The sequence below is a fragment of the Girardinichthys multiradiatus genome, chromosome 12 (genome assembly GCF_021462225.1).
Source record: "Girardinichthys multiradiatus isolate DD_20200921_A chromosome 12, DD_fGirMul_XY1, whole genome shotgun sequence".
Classification (NCBI taxonomy): domain Eukaryota; kingdom Metazoa; phylum Chordata; class Actinopteri; order Cyprinodontiformes; family Goodeidae; genus Girardinichthys; species Girardinichthys multiradiatus.
Window position 1 is genome coordinate 49,216,369 of NC_061805.1, and position 23,796 is coordinate 49,240,164.

General features: G+C 40.9%; 1 protein-coding gene across 1 annotated transcript in view; it reads right to left on the bottom strand.

The window, feature by feature from the left end:
- The window catches only part of fras1 (Fraser extracellular matrix complex subunit 1), a 379,704-nt gene that overhangs the window by 352,754 nt on the left and 3,154 nt on the right, over positions 1-23,796 (bottom strand). Inside the window, exon 2 of the mRNA XM_047381020.1 lies at positions 21,419-21,450. Coding sequence (XP_047236976.1) covers positions 21,419-21,450 — 32 coding nt within the window. The remainder of the gene's footprint in view (positions 1-21,418; positions 21,451-23,796) is intronic.

Below are 23,796 nucleotides of genomic sequence, written 5' to 3' on the forward strand. Positions count from 1 at the left end.
CTCTCAGCACTTAAATGCATTTAAGGCTTCACACCAAGTTAACTCTCACTTATGTACAAAAACCAGCCATCTGTTAAACTAAGGTGTAATGTTAAGCATTCTTTCTTTAGGGTTACATTCAGAACTGCATTTCCAATTTAAAGTGCTAATGGTTGTTCCGAGTGGCTGCACAAGCTACACTTCAGCTTGACAGAAGTCCTGTTCCTGTTAGTCCCAGAACAGAAAGTTATGCCGACTTCCTTACAAATCCACCGTCGGCTTTGGGTTTTCCTTATTTTTCAGTCACAAGTTTATCTGTGATAATATATGATACATTCATGAGCGGCCTTAATAGGTTCTGTGAATTATGATCCTGACGTGGCTATTGTTAGCCGAGGAACCTGAACTGAGAACCAGGCTGTTGTTGGACCATTTGTTTGCTGAGTATTGGATTATCTGCACGTTGTTGGACGTCACTGTGCCCCTCCAATGGCATCGGCCATTTTGTACCCAGGACAGCCCGCTCCTACATATCCCATCGAGCATTGCGACTGATATGACTGGGCGTCCCCAGTCTGACGTCACAGGATGCTATATAGGAGGCGCTCATGTTTGAAAACTCGCCTTCTGCTAGAAATCATCTGGTGATTGAAGCGCGTCACTTTAAGAGAAGAATTCTGTCCAGAGTTTCATTCATTCTCTCTCGTTGGACAACGAACCATTCATAACTGAAGTCTGTGGACTAAGAAGGCCAGAGATTTCACTTTGCCGATCAAAGACGTGAGTTAACACGTAACTGGAGACACGGAGATCGGAGAGACGAACCGCTACCGTGTTTCATTTTTAAGTCGACTTTGATGGTCTGATCATATTTTTCCTTTTTGTCAAGAAGACCAAAGGACAAAGGCTGACCGTTCCCCTGAAGTTAATTGTGGACGCACATTAACTTAATCCCACTTTTCCTTGCTCGAATTCCCTCGCTCAGGAAGAAGACGACACCAAGTAAAACCCATCTTTTATTTATTCTTTTATTTCTTTATTAGAAGGCCTGGGCAGGGTCAGAGGTTGTAGAAGCGATCAGAATCGCTGGTTAGGATCTCATGTGTTCTGAATAATATGTGCATGTAACCTTGCTTATTGAAACTTTGATGTGTTATGTAATATAGGGATCCGCCGCGTTCCCAGAGCTGTTTGTGTTTACTATCTGAACGCAGATGCGTTGCAAGACTGGACTGTTAAAACGACCTCATGGTAAAATTCTCCATTTCCCCTTTGTCTTCAATCTCACTGTGCTAACTTGCCGCCAAAAGTTATAAATCCTTTGTGGTCAGGAGTTAGGGGGAAGTTTTATGATCAGAAGACCATAAGGACAGTCGGAGCTGCGCTCCAACCCCCACCACTCACCACCACTCATATCCCCCTCTCCCTTCATCTGTTGTGCCATAAACTGCTGGTTGACTCAATACATACCCACTACCGTTTGTTGATTTTGCTTATTTAGATGTGTTACCCCTGTGTTTGTAGAATTTTGCATGTTGAGTAGGTGAAAATTAATAAATATTCACATAGATAAAGAGAGAGCGTTTGGTGTTTCATTGTGTGCAAAAAGTGATGTGTCAGTCAAAATAAGGTTCAAGTTCCACACGTTTCGGCAGAAATGGTCGATTAAACAGTGATATCTCCGGCAATAGTTATTAATTATTACGGAGTATTTAACAGTTGTAATTGTCAGAGGCGTTGAGCCACAATTACAACACCAGAAACATCTCTGGTCTCGATTCGTAAATGAGGATTTATGTTTAAGAAATTGATTTTGTCAGATTATGATTTGTAATTATAATTATTGATCAAGATTATTCAATCAATAATCATAAACCCAACACTGTGAGTTTAACTCTGAATATTTCATAGAGGTCAAGTATAAAAGTGATTCACTTTTAATTAGAGTGAACTAAGTTTAGAACTAGTTCTGGTGAAGACTGAACTTGAACAACTCAGAGGATCTCTGCACATATGAGCCGAACTTAATATAATTTCACAGCGCCTACAATAAGACCAGTATAAACTTAATGTGGTAGAAAAATGCAACGAAAATCACGTCAGAACACAACTGTGACCCAAGCGCTAATAATTCCTGTTTATACTTCCCTCCAGTAGGTGGCGGTCATGCATCTTTCATTCAGCCTGTCCCCTCCAATTAAAACTCGGAAGAAAAATCCCAACACCACACTGACATTTCCCACATCGAACCCATATAGCAGTGCTTTACAGTCAGTTAAGCCAAAAATTATTGACCCCGCTGGCAGAATTAGGTTTAAAGTAATCTTTTAATTTCACCAACATGTTTCTCCTGACTGGAAGTAATAATAATGTTTTGGAGCAGCCCAGACAGTGTTGAATCTGTATAGGGAGCGAAAGATTAGGGTGATGGCAAGGAGGTCTTCCAACCTCAAAGACGAGGAGCTCATCTTAAAAGATGAATTGCACGGAAACACGGAAAAGCTGCTCAGCAATTACAAGAAGGGTTTGATTGCAGAAATAACCTTCGACATATCCAGATGTCTGGGTGTAGGTCAGCTCACAGAGTGGACTGGGTCAGCATGTTAGTCTTCAGAAGCTACTTTAGTGATATGAAATGGGTTCAACAGACCAGACAGAAACAAAAATGTGTTGGACCAGGTAAAGAAGAAGATGCAGTAAAGTACGATGAGGTAATGAAAGCATGCCAGGAGACACAAGCAGCTGCATTTAGAGTCTAAAGGGAACCACTTGACTGCAGCGATCAGTAGCTGCACCCCCAATGACAGGAAAATCATACAGTTTATGCATAATCACTAAAGCCATTTCATATTATTTAGCCACCGACTCCACATGTCACGTAATCGTCATTCTAAGGATAGATTTTGTTAAAAGTTTGCCATAAATACTAAATAACACTTCCAAATAGCAAGTGCAAAAAACTAAAATCCAAAATGAAAGTTATATAAAGCCAACAGTGTTATGAAAAACATATGCTGATCAAGAAAACTGCTAAATATCATCTTTATGGTTATTTACCGAGTCTCAAAGACTCAATTAGACTTGAGTTCCTTCAGCAACTGAACAGTAATTGAATCTTACAGGCTGGACCAGAGACAGATGGGATGTGTGGTAAAAATACGGTCTAAGAAATTACAAATAGATTAGAGAAGCCTTCACTGTCTTTAAGAAAGCTGATAGCATTTCACTGGAATGGGGGCAAAAAGTTCTGTTTAATCTGCATTATGAATGGTCTTATAAAACCCCCAAAAAAAGTGCGAGAGTCACTAAAAATATATGTTTCAAGATGTTGTTTTTATACTCGTTCAAGTTGATTGTGTAAAAGTGACAGAAAGAAAAATCTATTGAATAACTTCAACTCACATGACCGTGAAAGCTTTGTCCCTAGTGTATGTATTAATGTTCTTTGCCAGTGACTTCATTCTCATCAACAAGTTAATGCATTTTCTCACATAATGTTTTCTTGTGCACATCAACTTTACTTCTATCTGCTTCCATCAAGCTCCAAACAAATGTCATCAGAGGCAATAAAACAGCACAGATGTAACAACTTGTCACACCGTAGTGTGCAGATGTTCGCATCCACTATACAAGCTCAGGTATTAAGAAACATATTGATCTTCATGGAGTTGAAACCTGAAAAGATTGTTGATTGTACGTTTTACTGGTCCCAGAACAGAACAGAACAGAACAGAACAGAACAGATAACCGAAGAAGATTAATGGAAACGACTCTGGACCGGGAAAACACAAACTCTACACATTGCCCCAACCACTTTATTTTAATCCCAGCTATTTGTAAATGTGCGAAAGTGCAAAGTTCTGTTTTTAAGGGGTTATTTTTAGGTGCACCCCACATTCTGTGACTTTAAATGTCAGTGATTGTAGTCTAGAAGAGCAGCGGATGTATCTGTACACAGAACTGCATGTTATCATGTCCCGTGTGTCCTAAACTATAGGGCATTATCTGGATCTTACCTGCACATTATCAACCCCTGCAATACATCTGCTGCAATGAGAACATGTCACACAAGAATCACTCTGCTCCTTGCTGTACAGCTCAATTATTAGAAAGGAACAGAACAGAAATATCCTTTGTCCCACAGTGGAGACATTTAGGTGCATCAGCAGCAAAGTGAAAGGCAAACTGAAGAATGCAGTTTCACACAAAGGCAAAAAATATAAACAAATAAATAAATAAGAGACTGTACAGAAAATTTTACAACATAAGAAAGAATACTGTACACATACTAAACATAGCAAACTCAAATTAAATGAAATTTAAAACTGAGGAGGGTGATTTTGAAAATGTACAAAAATGTGCATATATAAACTGTGCATAAAAACAACAAACTATTTACAAGTAATGGAAAAACTGTGCAATAATAGCTAAGATGTACACTAGGGCTGACACAATCAGATTAATCGCAATTAATCAATTATTGAAATAATCGTCAACTAATTTAGTAATCGAATATACGTACGATTTGCTGAAAGAACCCACTTAGATCAGTAGTTAGGACAAAATTGTACAAAAAACATATTAATTTTGCATTTAAGATGAATAACCTTTTTTTGTCTGTAAATATGCTCCATCAAGAACTCTTTAAGTTGAATCGAGTTAGCTTCACCTGGTTCAAATAATGTAACAAACAAATCTCCAATTAAGCACCTTTCGCTATCCGATTATTAATCAAACAAATAGTTGACAGATTAAACAATCAGCCAAATGATGTTAGTTGCAGCCCTAATCTACACACTATTAAGGTTGTTGGGAGCACGGATGGTTATAAAGTCTAATAGCTGTTGGGAAGGACCTGTGATAACGCTCCTTTGTGTACCTAGGATGCCGCAGTCTCTCACTGAAGAAGCTCTCCAGTTCACTCTACTTCATGTATGGGGTGGGAGAGATTGTCCAACACTGATGTTATTTTTGCTAGAGTCCTTCTGTCTCCCACAACCTGCACTGTGTCCAGGGGGATCCTAGGACAGAGCTGGCCTTCCTGATGATTTTATCCAACCGCTTCCTGTCATCTGTAGATAAGCTGCTGCTCCAACACCATAGAAGATGGCTGAGTCAGATTAGCAGTCCTTACTGATGAGCTGCCTCCTTTTATAGTTAAACCACTTAATCATGGATACTTAGACTGTTAAAACATAATATTGCAATAAAAAAATACATCAAGATGATCTATGTGTGCAACAGCCAAATACAATCTACATTGGTTCCTGCAGCTCATCCGAAGATAGCAAAACAAGCTGTCTTTAAAGTTTAACTGACTACAGCTACCCAGAAACATCTATTCTTCCCAGAGAATAAAATTCAATAGACACACAAGAAAATCTCCATAAACACACCATGAAGAAAATCAAAGCCTAAAGATAATCTGGCATTCAGTTTTATGAAGAACCCCATTGAGTTGTGTTGTGTGGTGCCTTCATCGTGCATGCACAGCACACAACATAAAACCCGATTTGCCTCCGAATGATTTTAGAACCAGGACACATCTCCTGCAGACCAGCTGCAGTATGACGCAGAAACAGCTTTTTTCTCACCCCAAAGATATAAGATTTTGATCAGATACATTTCGGTTTTCTGTGCAGAGTTGGAATAACTCCTTAAGCAGTTTTCCCATATGGCTGCTGTCAAACGATTTCAACTCTGCTGCAAAGCAAAGCATCATCTCTGCATATTTACAGCCATCTGCAAGTCCAAATTTCTTCTTGCCAATCAAACATATTTACAGAAGCAGCATGTTTCTGATTCCTTGGTCTCATATTAATATATGAAATAAGCACCAACTCTAAGACCGTGTTACAGGTTGGAACATCATGTCTCACAGGTACAACAGTAAAGCAACAAGAGATTTCTCCATTGACTTGGGAAACGGGTGATAAATCCTCTCTAGGTAATGAGGATGACACAACCACTATTTACATATTCATATTAAATCAAACAGTGAACCCTAAAAATCCCAGGTAACAGTGGCACCTAGCAATACACTGTGGCAGCAACATTGGCAGTTAACACTAGTGGCTAATGGATGATGCCAACGATAGCTTCCGCTTGCCTCCACAGGAGGCAATGATGTCCACGAACAGTGGCTACAAACTATAGCCACTAAATAAGTACCAACACTGGGCACTAATCGTGTTCTAGTATTACTCTATTACCACTGTATTAAAAACAAAGTTGTATAACATGATCCAATTACTTTAATGTAAAACAGCTTGCCCACCACTCTATAAAACGCGTAAAAAAAACTTTAGTTTGCACAAAATAATCATCTGTGTTTTTCACAAACAGACATATTTCCAGATGGCAGAAATTGTTTTTTCTGCAAGTATGAAAACATGTATTAGCCTTCTTTCAGCTAGCTTAAATCACGGAGAGGCAGCAAAGTATAATTTTGACAACTCCTGTATTTTCTCTGGCAACTGTCAACCATGGCCGCTTTCAATAGCAAGGGGAAAAAATGGTTTCAACAGTGGAAACCAGTAGCGGACGCCAGCAATGACCACTAACGGTGTCATTGGATCCCTGAAAGAGGAATAAAACAAAAAGAATATTTACCCACTGTTCTTCATCAGCTCTCAGCACTTAAATGCATTTAAGGCTTCACACCAAGTTAACTCTCACTTATGTACAAAAACCAGCCATCTGTTAAACTAAGGTGTAATGTTAAGCATTCTTTCTTTAGGGTTACATTCAGAACTGCATTTCCAATTTAAAGTGCTAATGGTTGTTCCGAGTGGCTGCACAAGCTACACTTCAGCTTGACAGAAGTCCTGTTCCTGTTAGTCCCAGAACAGAAAGTTATGCCGACTTCCTTACAAATCCACCGTCGGCTTTGGGTTTTCCTTATTTTTCAGTCACAAGTTTATCTGTGATAATATATGATACATTCATGAGCGCCTTAATAGGTTCTGTGAATTATGATCCTGATGTGGCTATTGTTAGCCGAGGAACCTGAACTGAGAACCAGGCTGTTGTTGGACCATTTGTTTGCTGAGTATTGGATTATCTGCACGTTGTTGGACGTCACTGTGCCCCTCCAATGGCATCGGCCATTTTGTACCCAGGACAGCCTGCTCCTACATATCCCATCGAGCATTGCGACTGATATGACTGGGCGTCCCCAGTCTGACGTCACAGGATGCTATATAGGAGGCGCTCATGTTTGAAAACTCGCCTTCTGCTAGAAATCATCTGGTGATTGAAGCGCGTCACTTTAAGAGAAGAATTCTGTCCAGAGTTTCATTCATTCTCTCTCGTTGGACAACGAACAATTCATAACTGAAGTCTGTGGACTAAGAAGGCCAGAGATTTCACTTTGCCGATCGAAGACGTGAGTTAACACGTAACTGGAGACACGGAGATCGGAGAGACGAACCGCTACCGTGTTTCATTTTTAAGTCGACTTTGATGGTCTGATCATATTTTTCCTTTTTGTCAAGAAGACCAAAGGACAAAGACTGACCGTTCCCCTGAAGTTAATTGTGGACGCACATTAACTTAATCCCACTTTTCCTTGCTCGAATTCCCTCACTCAGGAAGAAGACGACACCAAGTAAAACCCATCTTTTATTTAATCTTTTATTTCTTTATTAGAAGGCCTGGGCAGGGTCAGAGGTTGTAGAAGCGATCAGAATCGCTGGTTAGGATCTCATGTGTTCTGAATAATATGTGCATGTAACCTTGCTTATTGAAACTTTGATGTGTTATGTTGATATCGGGATCCGCCGCGTTCCCAGAGCTGTTTGTGTTTACTATCTGAACGCAGGTGCGTTGCAAGACTGGACTGTTAAAACGACCTCATGGTAAAATTCTCCATTTCCCCTTTGTCTTCAATCTCACTGTGCTAACTTGCCGCCAAAAGTTATCAATCCTTTGTGGTCAGGAGTTAGGGGGAAGTTTTATGATCAGAAGACCATAAGGACAGTCGGAGCTGCGCTCCAACCCCCACCACTCACCACCACTCATATCCCCCTCTCCCTTCATCTGTTGTGCCATAAACTGCTGGTTGACTCAATACATACCCACTACCGTTTGTTGATTTTGCTTATTTAGATGTGTTACTCCTGTGTTTGTAGAATTTTGCATGTTGAGTAGGTGAAAATTAATAAATATTCACATAGATAAAGAGAGAGCGTTTGGTGTTTCATTGTGTGCAAAAAGTGATGTGTCAGTCAAAATAAGGTTCAAGTTCCACACGTTTCGGCAGAAACGGTCGATTAAACAGTGACATCTCCGGCAATAGTTATTAATTATTACGGAGTATTTAACGGTTGTAATTGTCAGAGGCGTTGAGCCACAATTACAACACCAGAAACATCTCTGGTCTCGATTCGTAAATGAGGATTTATGTTTAAGAAATTGATTTTGTCAGATTATGATTTGTAATTATAATTATTGATCAAGATTATTCAATCAATAATCATAAACCCAACACTGTGAGTTTAACTCTGAATATTTCATAGAGGTCAAGTATAAAAGTGATTCACTTTTAATTAGAGTGAACTAAGTTTAGAACTAGTTCTGGTGAAGACTGAACTTGAACAACTCAGAGGATCTCTGCACATATGAGCCGAACTTAATATAATTTCACAGCGCCTACAATAAGACCAGTATAAACTTAATGTGGTAGAAAAATGCAACGAAAATCACGTCAGAACACAACTGTGACCCAAGCGCTAATAATTCCTGTTTATACTTCCCTCCAGTAGGTGGCGGTCATGCATCTTTCATTCAGCCTGTCCCCTCCAATTAAAACTCGGAAGAAAAATCCCAACACCACACTGACATTTCCCACATCGAACCCATATAGCAGTGCTTTACAGTCAGTTAAGCCAAAAATTATTGACCCCGCTGGCAGAATTAGGTTTAAAGTAATCTTTTAATTTCACCAACATGTTTCTCCTGACTGGAAGTAATAATAATGTTTTGGAGCAGCCCAGACAGTGTTGAATCTGTATAGGGAGCGAAAGATTAGGGTGATGGCAAGGAGGTCTTCCAACCTCAAAGACGAGGAGCTCATCTTAAAAGATGAATTGCACGGAAACACGGAAAAGCTGCTCAGCAATTACAAGAAGGGTTTGATTGCAGAAATAACCTTCGACATATCCAGATGTCTGGGTGTAGGTCAGCTCACAGAGTGGACTGGGTCAGCATGTTAGTCTTCAGAAGCTACTTTAGTGATATGAAATGGGTTCAACAGACCAGACAGAAACAAAAATGTGTTGGACCAGGTAAAGAAGAAGATACAGTAGAGTACGATGAGGTAATGAAAGCATGCCAGGAGACACAAGCAGCTGCATTTAGAGTCTAAAGGGAACCACTTGACTGCAGCGATCAGTAGCTGCACCCCCAATGACAGGAAAATCATACAGTTTATGCATAATCACTAAAGCCATTTCATATTATTTAGCCACCGACTCCACATGTCACGTAATCGTCATTCTAAGGATAGATTTTGTTAAAAGTTTGCCATAAATACTAAATAACACTTCCAAATAGCAAGTGCAAAAAACTAAAATCCAAAATGAAAGTTATATAAAGCCAACAGTGTTATGAAAAACATATGCTGATCAAGAAAACTGCTAAATATCATCTTTATGGTTATTTACCGAGTCTCAAAGACTCAATTAGACTTGAGTTCCTTCAGCAACTGAACAGTAATTGAATCTTACAGGCTGGACCAGAGACAGATGGGATGTGTGGTAAAAATACGGTCTAAGAAATTACAAATAGATTAGAGAAGCCTTCACTGTCTTTAAGAAAGCTGATAGCATTTCACTGGAATGGGGGCAAAAAGTTCTGTTTAATCTGCATTCTGAATGGTCTTATAAAACCCCCAAAAAAAGTGCCAGAGTCACTAAAAATATATGTTTCAAGATGTTGTTTTTATACTCGTTTAAGTTGATTGTGTAAAAGTGACAGAAAGAAAAATCTATTGAATAACTTCAACTCACATGACCGTGAAAGTTTTGTCCCTAGTGTATGTATTAATGTCCTTTGCCAGTGACTTAATTCTCATCAACAAGTTAATGCATTTTCTCACATAATGTTTTCTTGTGCACATCAACTTTACTTCTATCTGCTTCCATCAAGCTCCAAACAAATGTCATCAGAGGCAATAAAACAGCACAGATGTAACAACTTGTCACACCGTAGTGTGCAGATGTTCGCATCCACTATACAAGCTCAGGTATTAAGAAACATATTGATCTTCATGGAGTTGAAACCTGAAAAGATTGTTGATTGTACGTTTTACTGGTCCCAGAACAGAACAGAACAGAACAGAACAGAACAGAACAGAACAGATAACCGAAGAAGATTAATGGAAACGACTCTGGACCGGGAAAACACAAACTCTACACATTGCCCCAACCACTTTATTTTAATCCCAGCTATTTGTAAATGTGCGAAAGTGCAAAGTTCTGTTTTTAAGGGGTTATTTTTAGGTGCACCCCACATTCTGTGACTTTAAATGTCAGTGATTGTAGTCTAGAAGAGCAGCGGATGTATCTGTACACAGAACTGCATGTTATCATGTCCCGTGTGTCCTAAACTATAGGGCATTATCTGGATCTTACCTGCACATTATCAACCCCTGCAATACATCTGCTGCAATGAGAACATGTCACACAAGAATCACTCTGCTCCTTGCTGTACAGCTCAATTATTAGAAAGGAACAGAACAGAAATATCCTTTGTCCCACAGTGGAGACATTTAGGTGCATCAGCAGCAAAGTGAAAGGCAAACTGAAGAATGCAGTTTCACACAAAGGCAAAAAATATAAACAAATAAATAAATAAGAGACTGTACAGAAAATTTTACAACATAAGAAAGAATACTGTACACATACTAAACATAGCAAACTCAAATTAAATGAAATTTAGAACTGAGTAGGGTGATTTTGAAAATGTACAAAAATGTGCATATATAAACTGTGCATAAAAACAACAAACTATTTACAAGAAATGGAAAAACTGTGCAATAATAGCTAAGATGTACACTAGGGCTGACACAATCAGATTAATCGCGATTAATCAATTATTGAAATAATCGTCAACTAATTTAGTAATCGAATATACGTACGATTTGCTGAAAGAACCCACTTAGATCAGTAGTTAGGACAAAATTGTACAAAAAACATATTAATTTTGCATTTAAGATGAATAACCTTTTTTTGTCTGTAAATATGCTCCATCAAGAACTCTTTAAGTTGAATCGAGTTAGCTTCACCTGGTTCAAATAATGTAACAAACAAATCTCCAATTAAGCACCTTTCGCTATCCGATTATTAATCAAACAAATAGTTGACAGATTAAACAATCAGCCAAATGATGTTAGTTGCAGCCCTAATCTACACACTATTAAGGTTGTTGGGAGCACGGATGGTTATAAAGTCTAATAGCTGTTGGGAAGGACCTGTGATAACGCTCCTTTGTGTACCTAGGATGCCGCAGTCTCTCACTGAAGAAGCTCTCCAGTTCACTCTACTTCATGTATGGGGTGGGAGAGATTGTCCAACACTGATGTTATTTTTGCTAGAGTCCTTCTGTCTCCCACAACCTGCACTGTGTCCAGGGGGATCCTAGGACAGAGCTGGCCTTCCTGATGATTTTATCCAACCGCTTCCTGTCATCTGTAGATAAGCTGCTGCTCCAACACCATAGAAGATGGCTGAGTCAGATTAGCAGTCCTTACTGATGAGCTGCCTCCTTTTATAGTTAAACCACTTAATCATGGATACTTAGACTGTTAAAACATAATATTGCAATAAAAAAATACATCAAGATGATCTATGTGTGCAACAGCCAAATACAATCTACATTGGTTCCTGCAGCTCATCCGAAGATAGCAAAACAAGCTGTCTTTAAAGTTTAACTGACTACAGCTACCCAGAAACATCTATTCTTCCCAGAGAATAAAATTCAATAGACACACAAGAAAATCTCCATAAACACACCATGAAGAAAATCAAAGCATAAAGATAATCTGGCAGTCAGTTTTATGAAGAACCCCATTGAGTTGTGTTGTGTGGTGCCTTCATCGTGCATGCACAGCACACAACATAAAACCCGATTTGCCTCCGAATGATTTTAGAACCAGGACACATCTCCTGCAGACCAGCTGCAGTATGACGCAGAAACAGCTTTTTTCTCACCCCAAAGATATAAGATTTTGATCAGATACATTTCGGTTTTCTGTGCAGAGTTGGAATAACTCCTTAAGCAGTTTTCCCATATGGCTGCTGTCAAACGATTTCAACTCTGCTGCAAAGCAAAGCATCATCTCTGCATATTTACAGCCATCTGCAAGTCCAAATTTCTTCTTGCCAATCAAACATATTTACAGAAGCAGCATGTTTCTGATTCCTTGGTCTCATATTAATATATGAAATAAGCACCAACTCTAAGACCGTGTTACAGGTTGGAACATCATGTCTCACAGGTACAACAGTAAAGCAACAAGAGATTTCTCCATTGACTTGGGAAACGGGTGATAAATCCTCTCCAGGTAATGAGGATGACACAACCACTATTTACATATTCATATTAAATCAAACAGTGAACCCTAAAAATCCCAGGTAACAGTGGCACCTAGCAATACACTGTGGCAGCAACATTGGCAGTTAACACTAGTGGCTAATGGATGATGCCAACGATAGCTTCCGCTTGCCTCCACAGGAGGCAATGATGTCCACGAACAGTGGCTACAAACTATAGCCACTAAATAAGTACCAACACTGGGCACTAATCGTGTTCTAGTATTACTCTATTACCACTGTATTAAAAACAAAGTTGTATAACATGATCCAATTACTTTAATGTAAAACAGCTTGCCCACCACTCTATAAAACGCGTAAAAAAACCTTTAGTTTGCACAAAATAATCATCTGTGTTTTTCACAAACAGACATATTTCCAGATGGCAGAAATTGTTTTTTCTGCAAGTATGAAAACATGTATTAGCCTTCTTTCAGCTAGCTTAAATCACGGAGAGGCAGCAAAGTATAATTTTGACAACTCCTGTATTTTCTCTGGCAACTGTCAACCATGGCCGCTTTCAATAGCAAGGGGAAAAAATGGTTTCAACAGTGGAAACCAGTAGCGGACGCCAGCAATGACCACTAACGGTGTGCACCAACGCTGCCTGCTAAAAAAATAATATCAACTAAGCTACTTTCATTATCTGGCACCAACGATGGCCGCCAACAGGGGCCCTTAATAATAGCCACAAAAAATGGTTGTCAACAGTGGCATCAATGGTGCGAACCAACAGAGGCTGCTAAAAAAAATAACATCAAGCAGGATACTTTCATTAAATGGACTCAAACAGAGGGCAGCGACTCTGGGTGCTAACAACGGCCGCCAACAATGACCGCTAACAATGCCAGGCTCTTCAAACAAAAGTAAAAAAAAACTGAAAAATACAACTGAGAATGGTTAGGTTAAACATGAAATTTTCTGATTTTTGCAAGAAGCAAAGAAAATCACCAACTTTAAATAGCCACCAGTGAACCAACAACACCGGCTGCTAACAGTGGCTGATGAACAGTGGCTCCTAGGTGCTGTACAGAGAGAAGAATAAATTGTTTGATTAAACTGATTTAGCTACGTGTTAGAAAACTCAGTGACCTCCAAGAGTGGCTGCCAAGTGCTACAGGCAAAAGCCCCAAAACAAATATGGGGCTAAAACTGCCAAATTTAGCCTTGGGCAAAAAAAACTAATATATCAAAAACTAACCTTAACCCAGTCAATGAAATAAAATGTTTTCACCAAGCCTGGTGTAAGAAACAGAATCAAAGTGCAGCAATGACTGACTGACAGAGGTCACTACTACCAATAGCCTCTATTACAGCAGAAAAGACCAGCAGGAAAGGAAACAGGCTTTTCAGAATACAAGAGGAGGTAAAGCACATGAGAACAAACAGACGCAATTATGAGCCTAGCATAAAACAGAAGTGAAGTAAATACCAAAAACAAACATCAGGCCCAAACCCAACAAGACCACAAGGTTTACACAGATAATATCCAGTAAAAACTGAACCAACTAATTATACTTCTAATAGATGTATCTGTTTTTCTTTAAACAGATGTAGGAACTTAAAGACAAACCAGAAGATGTTTGTTTCACCGGATCTTCCCTAGTGGCAAAACTGATTAAACTTTGGCTGCTTTAATCCTTTCAATGGCATGAGCAGAACTGGAGACAGATCAGAGTGATCTTTGTTTATATGAAGTGTGTTATCATTGTCATCAATCAAGCTTAATACAAAAAATGCATTAAATAAGGAATTCTGGTTTTGGAAAAACAATTAAGAGTTATAGTACAAGGAGGCCTGAAGGCTGTAACATTAACTATAATCGGTGAGTGTGTTTCTCTTCCACATTTGTTCCCATCTTCCAACCAGTCCAGGTGTGGGGCTTCCTCACTTTGAACTCCAGAAGGGCCTTTTTTCCACAGACGGTGTTTAAACATGCTCTGACGTCCCACCTGTTTTCCTGCCTTCTTCTTTTCAGCCACAAACTCCCCTCCTCCTCCTTTTCCTCCTCTTTTCCTTCATCCTCCTCCGCTTCTTCCTCCCCTATCCTCCCTGACCGAACAATTACTACCTGTGCATTCTCAGAAATGATCCCCTCTGAAAAGCCAGGGGAAAGGGAAGCAGGATGTGTTCTTGTGCGTTTACATGATTGCAGGTATTATCCTGAAAATACAGGACAACAAGCTGGAGTTATTCAGCCTGAGAACCACAGCCGCAGTGCAGAGAGACAGGTCTAAGCTGTTTTAAGAGAGATAACCAGTTGCTGCCTGACACAGGTAGCAGTTTTCTGAAGCACAAGGCACCAGATTTCATTCCTTCTCAGTCTGATATGACTCAGGAGACAGAAATCTATTCAAGTTAAAAAGTGCAGCCTTTTAAATGCTCATTTTCTCACATTATTTGTACAACCACAACCTTCTGTTGAAGAATAACTTGACGCTCCTCCGATGCTCTGAGAAAATTCAAGACAAGACAGAAAAATGCTCAAAGGTTGTTGAGCTAAAGCATGAGCAAAGCTGCTAAATACCCTTCACATCCTGCCAACCTGTCCAAGCCCCCTGTTGCTGGATCATGGTCTCTGAATCACAATGAGTATCGACCACTTGCAGATCAGGATCACTTCAGACGGCTTACTGTTTCTGACATGTTCAAACCAGGTCCTCACTGCCTTTTTGATGGTGTGACCCAAATCTGAGCAGCTTTCCCACATCTGATGTATGAACCAGTTATTGTTCAGCAGATCCCAGACTCTCAGATGTGTTATTCAGAAGACACCCATCATTATTGCCTTCAGATTAATCAACATTGATCCTGCAACGCAGTTGGATTTTTACTTGATTTGTATGATCACAGCATTTTAAAGCTTTGGGGTTTGAGCCAAAAGCCAGAAATCTGAGCCAGCACCATCGTAATGATGGTGAAGATACTGAGTCTGCATTAATTACATGACAGAGTCTGCACAAACAATAAATTCTCCCTATAGATCAAGGTTCGTTCGTTCGTGGTCTTCCGCTTATCCAGGACCGGGTCGCGGGGGCAGCAGACTCAGCAGAGACGCCCAGACGTCCCTCTCTCCAGACACCTCCTCCAGCTCCTCCAGGGGGAGCCCAAGGCGTTCCCAGGCCAGCCGAGAGACATAGTCCCTCCAGCGTGTCCTGGGCCGTCCCCTGGGCCTCCTCCCGGTGGGACGTGCCTGGAACACCTCCCGAGGAAGGCGTCCAGGAGGCATCCGGTATAGATGCCCGAGCCACCTCAACTGGCTCCTCTCAATGTGGAAGAGCAGCGGCTCTACTCCGAGCTCCTCCCGGATGGCCGAGCTCCTCACCCTATCTCTAAGGGAGTGCCCGGCCACCCTACGGAGGAAGCTCATTTCAGCCGCTTGTATCCGTGATCTCGTTCTTTCGGTCATGACCCAAAGTTCATGGCCATAGGTGAGGGTAGGAACGTAGACCGACCAGTAAATTGAGAGCTTTGCTTTTCGGCTCAGCTCTCTCTTCACCACAATGGACCGGCACAGCGCCCCCATTACTGTGGCAGCTGCACCGATCCGTCTGTCGATCTCCCGCTCCATTCTTCCCTCACTCGTGAACAAGACCCCGAGATACTTAAACTCCTCCACTTGAGGCAGGAACTCCCCTCCAACCTGAAGAGGACAAGCCACCCTTTTCCGGTCGAGTACCATGGCCTCGGACTTGGAGGAGCTGATCCTCATCCCAGCCGCTTCACACTCGGCTGTGAACCGCCACAGCGCATGCTGTAGGTCTTGGCTAGAGGGGGCCAGCAGGACCACGTCATCCGCAAAAAGAAGAGACGAAATCCACTGGTCCCCAAACCAGACCCCCTCCGGCCCTTGGCTGCGTCTAGAAATCCTGTCCATAAAAGTTATGAACAGGACCGGCGATAAAGGGCAGCCCTGCCGGAGTCCAACATGCACTGGGAACAGGTCCGACTTAGTGCCGGCAATGCGGACCAAACTCCTGCTCCGCTCGTACAGGGACCGGATGGCCCCTAATAAAGGGCCCCCGATTCCATACTCCTGGAGCACCCCCCACAGGGCATCACGAGGGACACAGTCGAATGCCTTCTCCAGGTCCACAAAACACATGTGAACCGGTTGGGCAAACTCCCATGAACCCTCGAGCATCCTGTAGAGGGTATAGAGCTGGTCCAGTGTTCCACGGCCGGGACGAAAACCACACTGTTCCTCCTGAAGCCGAGGTTCGACTATCGGTCGGACTCTCCTCCTCAATACCCTGGCGTAGGCCTTACCAGGGAGGCTGAGGAGTGTGATCCCCCTGTAGTTGGAACACACCCTCCGGTCACCCTTCTTATGAAGGGGGACCACCACCCCAGTCTGCCAGTCCAGAGGCACTGTCCCCGACCGCCACGCAATGTTGAAGAGGCGTGTCAACCATGACAGCCCTACAACATCCAGACACTTGAGGTACTCAGGGCGGATCTCATCCACCCCCGAAGCCTTGCCACCGCGGAGCTTTTGAACCACCTCGGTGACTTCAGCCTGGGTGATGAAAGAGTCCAACCCCGAGTCCCCAGCCTCTGTTTCCACCACGGAATGCGTGATGGCAGGATTGAGGAGATCCTCGAAGTACTCCTTCCACCGCCCGATAATGTCCTCAGTCGAGGTCAGCAGTCTCCTGCCCCCACTATAAACAGTGTTGGCAAAGCACTGCTTCCCCCTCCTGAGGCGCCGGACGGTTTGCCAGAATCGCTTCGAGGCCAACCGGTAGTCCTTCTCCATGGCCTCACCGAACTCTTCCCAGGCCCGAGTTTTTGCCTCTGCCACAGCCCGGGCCGCAGCACGCTTGGCCTCACGGTACCCGTCAGCCGCCTCAGGAGTCCCAAGGTGCTTGTGTAAAACATTTTTTGTGTCATACTCAAAGTCATTACAAAATACAATCACAGGCTAAGTTCTTCAGGAACACCTTGCTAGTACCAGGTTGGACCCCCTTTTCGCTTTAGGAAACTGCGTAAATTTTTGTGTCATAAGTTGAAGTGTTTGAAACATTTCTCAGACATTTTGCTCCATATTGACATTTTAACAACACACTGTTGCTACAGCTTCGTTGGCATACGTCGCTGATGAGAATCTCCCGTTCCACCACAAAGAAGCTCCATCAAATCGAGATCTGGTAACTATGGAGACACTCATTTTCATGTTCAAGAAAGCAGCTTTGTGACATGGTGCATTATCCTGCTGGATGTAGCCTTCAGAAGATGGGTACACTGTGGTAATAAAAGGTTGGATATAGTCAGCACCAATACTCCAGGCTGTGGTGTTAAAATAATGTTCTGTACCAAGGGGCCAGTCCACCACCACCATCAGCCTGAACCATTGAGACAAGCCAGGGTAGATCTACGATTCATGTTAATGCCAAATTCTGATCTGGTCTGTAGCTATGGGGAAAATTTACTGCCGAAAATCAAGAACACATATTTTCAATTTGAGAGCAGGATTTCTTTCTGCTTGCAATTAAAACTTCTGCTTTCTTTCAAATCTGTTCTCTCTCAAATATTTGTTTCTGCGCTCTGATCTAATGCTTCTTGCATAAATAATTTCTCCTCCTGCTTGCTTCATCCTCCATGCGCGCAAACTTGCTCTCTGCTCGGATCAAAACTGTGCTCTCAAGTTTCTTTCCTGCATGCAAATTCTTTTTGCTCTCTCTGAGATTAAAGTCGCATTATCTCCTAGCAACAACATCAGCCAATAGAATGACAGTGTGCAACTGCTAGGTCACAGGCTTAGTTGGGGTGCGCTTGTTTCCTTCTACTGACTGTGCCTGTGTTGCTACAATTGATGACTGAGAACATATTTCATTTGGCTCAGCAATTGCTCCAGAATTTGACGCCTCAGCAGAGTCTGTAAAAATGGTAGAAAGTATAACATTATAGTTATTTTTTTGTGAAGCACTTAAATTATGGAAAATGAAGAATAACCATTTATTTATAAAATGTATGATTCAGATATCATAAATAGCAATCCCAATAAGCAAAAAGAAAGTGTTTAATTTAACCAAACAAGGACCACACCCTTAAAATGTAAGGTTAGCTTTGTCACCATTTTACTGAAAATATTGTCATAACAGTGATATTGTAAATCATTAACTTTATCTTTGATATACCAGATGAATTGGCAAATTTACAATGAAATTCTTAAATATGTCTTTCACTGAAATGATGTGTTTGTCATATTTTATTTTAATGTTGTTTATGTTGATAGAAACAGACGTACATATTAAACTACTGAATGTTTAAAATCACCTACTTCAGGATAATTTGAATTATCCATTGTCATTATACTTTGCTGAGTTGAGCTATCCATTGAAGTAGATTGACCTATTTCACGAAATTGCGATGCGCACCAGATGCATAAAAACACTTACTTCCAGATTTTGCTCCGTATGACGTGTGTCAGGGAAGTTGCAACACAGGTACGCTCAGTAGAAGGAAACAAGCGCACCCCAACTAAGGCTGTGACTTAGCAGTTGCACACTGTCATTCTATTGGCTGATTTGGTTGCTAGGAGATGATACGACTTTAATCTGAGAGAGAGCAAAAAGAATTTGCGAGCAGGGAAGAAACTTGAGAGCACAGTTTTGATCCGAGCTGAAAGAAAGTTTGTGCACATGGAGGATGAAACAAGCAGGAGGAGAAATTATTTATGCAAGAAGCATTAGATCAGAGCGCAAAAACAAAGATTTGAGAGAGAACAGAGTATATTTGAAAGAAAGCAGAAGTTTCAAGTGCAAGCATTACTAGTTTTAAGTACAAGCATTACAAAGTTTGAGCACAAGCAGAATTAAATCCTGCTTTCAGATTGAAAATATGTGCTCTTGATTTTTGGCAGTAAATTTCCCCCATATGAAGGTCTCAGTTAAAATCGCGACTTATCGGACCTCGCAAGCTTTTTCCAATCTCTTAATGTCCAAATTTTGTAAGCGTGTGTAAACTGAAGTCTCAGTTTCCTGTTCTTAGTGGACAGAGTGGCACCAAGTGTGGTCTTTCACCAGGTTAATGCCTCCTGTTTCTGTTCTTACAAACATCAATTGAGCGCAGGGCCACACACTGTCAGCAGGGGGCGCTTTCTGTTGCTCTGGCCAGTTGTTAATACCCCCATTCTCTTACCTCGCTGCACATGGCATGAGTGACATTTGCCAATATAAACAGAGGGACTTTTTTCTAGCAAAATGTTACACATGCATAAAATATGCCCAACAAGTTAAACTGTAGAGTTGCATATTTGAAATGGACTTCCTCTATAGATTCTTCTTCTGCTACCAAGTTTGAATACAGGCAGATTTAATCTGCAGCGATATCTGTTTGAAATCACAACTGCAATGAGGGTCAATGAGTGTCAAGCGCCTGAAGCAATGGTATAAACATTAATTTAATTTAATTCAATATAGTCTATTTATATAGCACAAATTCACAACACATCATCTTAAGGCACTTTACAAAAACAGTAAATTCAATTCCATCCAGACTCGAAGTCAAGTACATTACATACATTCCTAATTTATCAAACAATGCAGTAAAGTTCAGTTTATTATTCAGATTAGTTAAAAGTTTTTCTATCTAAGGAAACCCAGCAGATTCCATCCAGTCAGAGACTTGTAGCATTCACTCCTCCTGGATGAGCATGTAGAGACAGTGGAGAGGAAAAGTCCCTATTAAAAGGGAGAAACCTCCAGCAGAACCAGAACGAGACTCAGTGTGAGCAGCCATCTGCCACGACGTACTGGGAGGCGTGGCTTCAAAGTGACGCTCCTGATGCCTGAATTTGTTTAACACATCTGGTGGGTGAAATTCCCAACCTTTCTGCATAATTCGGGTCAATAGGGGGTCAATAGGGGGTACATGTGCCAGTCTTAACACCTTTCCTGGTTCATATGTTGAGTGAAGCTTAAAAGCAACAATTACAAACAAGGCATAAAAACCTAAAGAACAGCATCAAATAACACAGCAAAAAGAGAGAAAATCCAATTAACAGAAAAACCTTCTGAATCATCGTAGATTCTGCCTCCATAAAACAAGGCTCATAAAAAGAAAATATCTCCAGAACTTGACTCAACCTTCAGAGCCCTGACCTCAACCTCATCCAGCACCTGTAGGATGAACTGGAAAACCAATCAGCCATTTTTCCTGAAAAAATCCATAATCTGAAAGGAAAAAATGAGTAAACTTTCTGGAAGTTGATTTACTGAGCTGGTTTTAGATATTTTTAAAATGACATAAATTGCATTTGAGTGCAGGCATCAGCTTCGTCTGCAGAATAACAAGGATACTTCTCATCTCTGACACCTAAGCCAAACATGACTTCTTTCAACAGTAAATCTAAAGCCATGATATGAGCATCCAGAAGCAGGCCTGAAAGGACAAAAAATAAAAAGAAAAAACTAAAGCTCTTTTCGCCAATACCCAGCAGAAGCAGAAAAACAAAACTCAAAGTTCATTCTCTCTGTGAGAGGAGCCTAACGTTCTGCAAGCAGAGCAGCGGGAGTCTGACGCAGAGCCGCATCGTCACCATTATCATCCACAAAGTCAGTATCTGGCTTGCATTATAGATGAGACGCATCTTCTCAGCTACATTTCTGACAGAGGATATGCACCAATCCCAAATGATATAATATGTACTCCTTTTATCACCCATCTCTGCATACAGAAACTTAACAGCTTCATCCGTCAGTCTCAATAACCTGGCAAAGTCCCCCGTAAATAATGCATGGCTACTTCCCCATTAAGCTTTACAGACGCACCAAACTTTGCACGCAGACGTGGTGGAAATTTTAACCAGGGGTAAAACGGCAAAAAAGTGTTGAAGCACCTACCGCATAGAGCGATCCCTCGTAGAGACAAGCTCCTGGGATAAAAAGAGAGGAAAGAAACACCGTTAGAGCCTGGTTGGATCTGAATGTAGTCAGAATTACTGCAGATGTTTAAATCAAACAGCATACAAGGAAGCAATCAATTCCTTTCAGTCTGTGAAATAGGGCTTATGATCCCGTTGTGGGTTGTTGGGAGCTGTCAAGATTTAAAAGTGATCAATACATCTGAGCAACACAAAGAAGAGTAGCAGATGGATAAAAAGATCCTCAAAACTGGTTTTCAACAAATGCAAAATACGTTCCCAATGTAAAATGGAGGGAAAATGGGTTTGATGTGACGTAATTAGTCTGAGAACGGCACCTTAAGATATGTTTTGAATGTATTGAACTTTCTTCAGGGATTAGGAACCTTTGGGATTGAATTTTACTTGGACCCATGCATGTTCCAGAAACTAAACATGCATTACAACAAGAACTGCAATCCTGGAGAGATCCTGGTTTTCATAGTAATCTTGATTTAATGTCTAACAGTTTGTGCTACTGATGTAACAGTCCTGAAAATAAAACTATTACACAGTTCTGAAAATGTGAAAGTGAAGGTGCCCTCACCTCATTTCCTATTTGTCATGTGTACGTGTGAAGATAAAGAGGACTTTGTGGAACATCAAGTCCAGTCATATCTAAAGCGTATGCATCGCTGTTGTGTGTATTGGGATTATAGGTGTCTGGACCGAGTCAGGATGAGGTGTGTTACTTTGCTATGACGTCACAGTCTTGTTTAATTCATCCATCCATCCATTTTTTATACCCGCTTCTTCCACACAGGGTCGTAGGGAAGCTGGTGCTTATCTCCACCAGTCTGCCCCCGAGAGACAGGGTTCACCCTGGACAGGTTGCCAGTTTGTTTAATTGATTTAATTCATATCTAGAGATTAATTTATGATCTGGGAATTACATTTCCATTCTCTATGAGATTTGCTTTGCTTGTGATCATAATATGAACCCCACAAAGTTAAATGTGTAGCAAAGTGATGCTGGATCTTCCTGTGCCATTAAAGCAGAGGGCAGATCCGCATGATTGGTTCTGACCACTGATCAGCAGGTCAAGCACACACTAGTCCAGACACCTATGCCACAAGGAATTTGGCAGTTCTGAAGGAGTCCAACACAGTAAAAGCAAGGGGTACCTAATAAAGTGGCAGTGAGTGTATATCCACAGAAACCACTAACAACTAGTCTCCTGAGCAAACTGACAGGCAAATTCTCAGAAAAACATGAGTCTTTAAGGCCAAATTCTCTAATAGAGCTTTGAACTTTTATTAAAACAAACCTTTTAGGTAAAACTGAGAAAATCTTTTTCAATACCTTATATCTCTTCCCCCTAATTAGAGGATTTTCCACTCGTTTACGTTTAAAGCAACATGAACAGTGACCATTAAATCCTCTTTAATGGAAACAAAAACATGCAGTCCTAAACTGGGATGGCAGGGTGGGTGCTGATGGTAATCTCTGCTCAATTTAAGGGCCAAATGTTAAGAAAACAGCAACAGACAAGACACATGGAGTTACGCGTCGGCACAGCTTGGGGTCTGAGCTCTACGTTACAAGACTGAGGAAATGTGAGACGTCTCAGGAGAAAGCAGAGCCAGAGGTAGACATTTATCATAATGCTCCAAAAGGGAAAAACAAGTGTACAGTTGTTGTCCTCATTAAAGACGCCCAACAGCAAATCTCTTTATGTCGCTGCTTCTTGTTGTGTCTGTGTGGCAGAAAGAGAGCTCAGCAATATATAATCTGGCAGTTTAATCAGTTCAGGCCAAATACAGGGAAAGTTTGCTTTGCACTTCTGCCAGTAATGAAAACTGCTTCCAAAAACACATTACCAGTTCAGATTTCCCACCAATTGTCTGCAAATGTGAGGCTTTAATTAACCAATCAAATGTGGTTGTCTTTAGGAGACAAGTATGCATTTAATATAATCTGATTTCATAGAAGCACATTGTTTTCATATTATTTTAGCAGGAGGAGAGGAATTTCTGAGACAAACTGCCCAAATGCATTAAAATAGTTTTATTATTATTGTTGGTAAAGCTTTTGGTCTTAATGGATTAAAAAATAAAAACTAATTTTCTGCACACATGGAGGAAAACCTTTAGTCCTATTTTAAAATTCCACAGGTAAAACATTTCCTTTGGTTTTGTTCTAACTAAACCTCATTTTAAGCTAATTTAAAGGTTCTGCTTCAATATTTAAATAAGGTTTGATTTGAGCTTCAAGATGGACAAATCCAGATAAAAACATGCTGCAATTTCCACCTTTAAAGCTAATGTTTCACGCAGCATCTCCTAGATGTATCTGGTGCATCTGACGTTTTCTTGTGA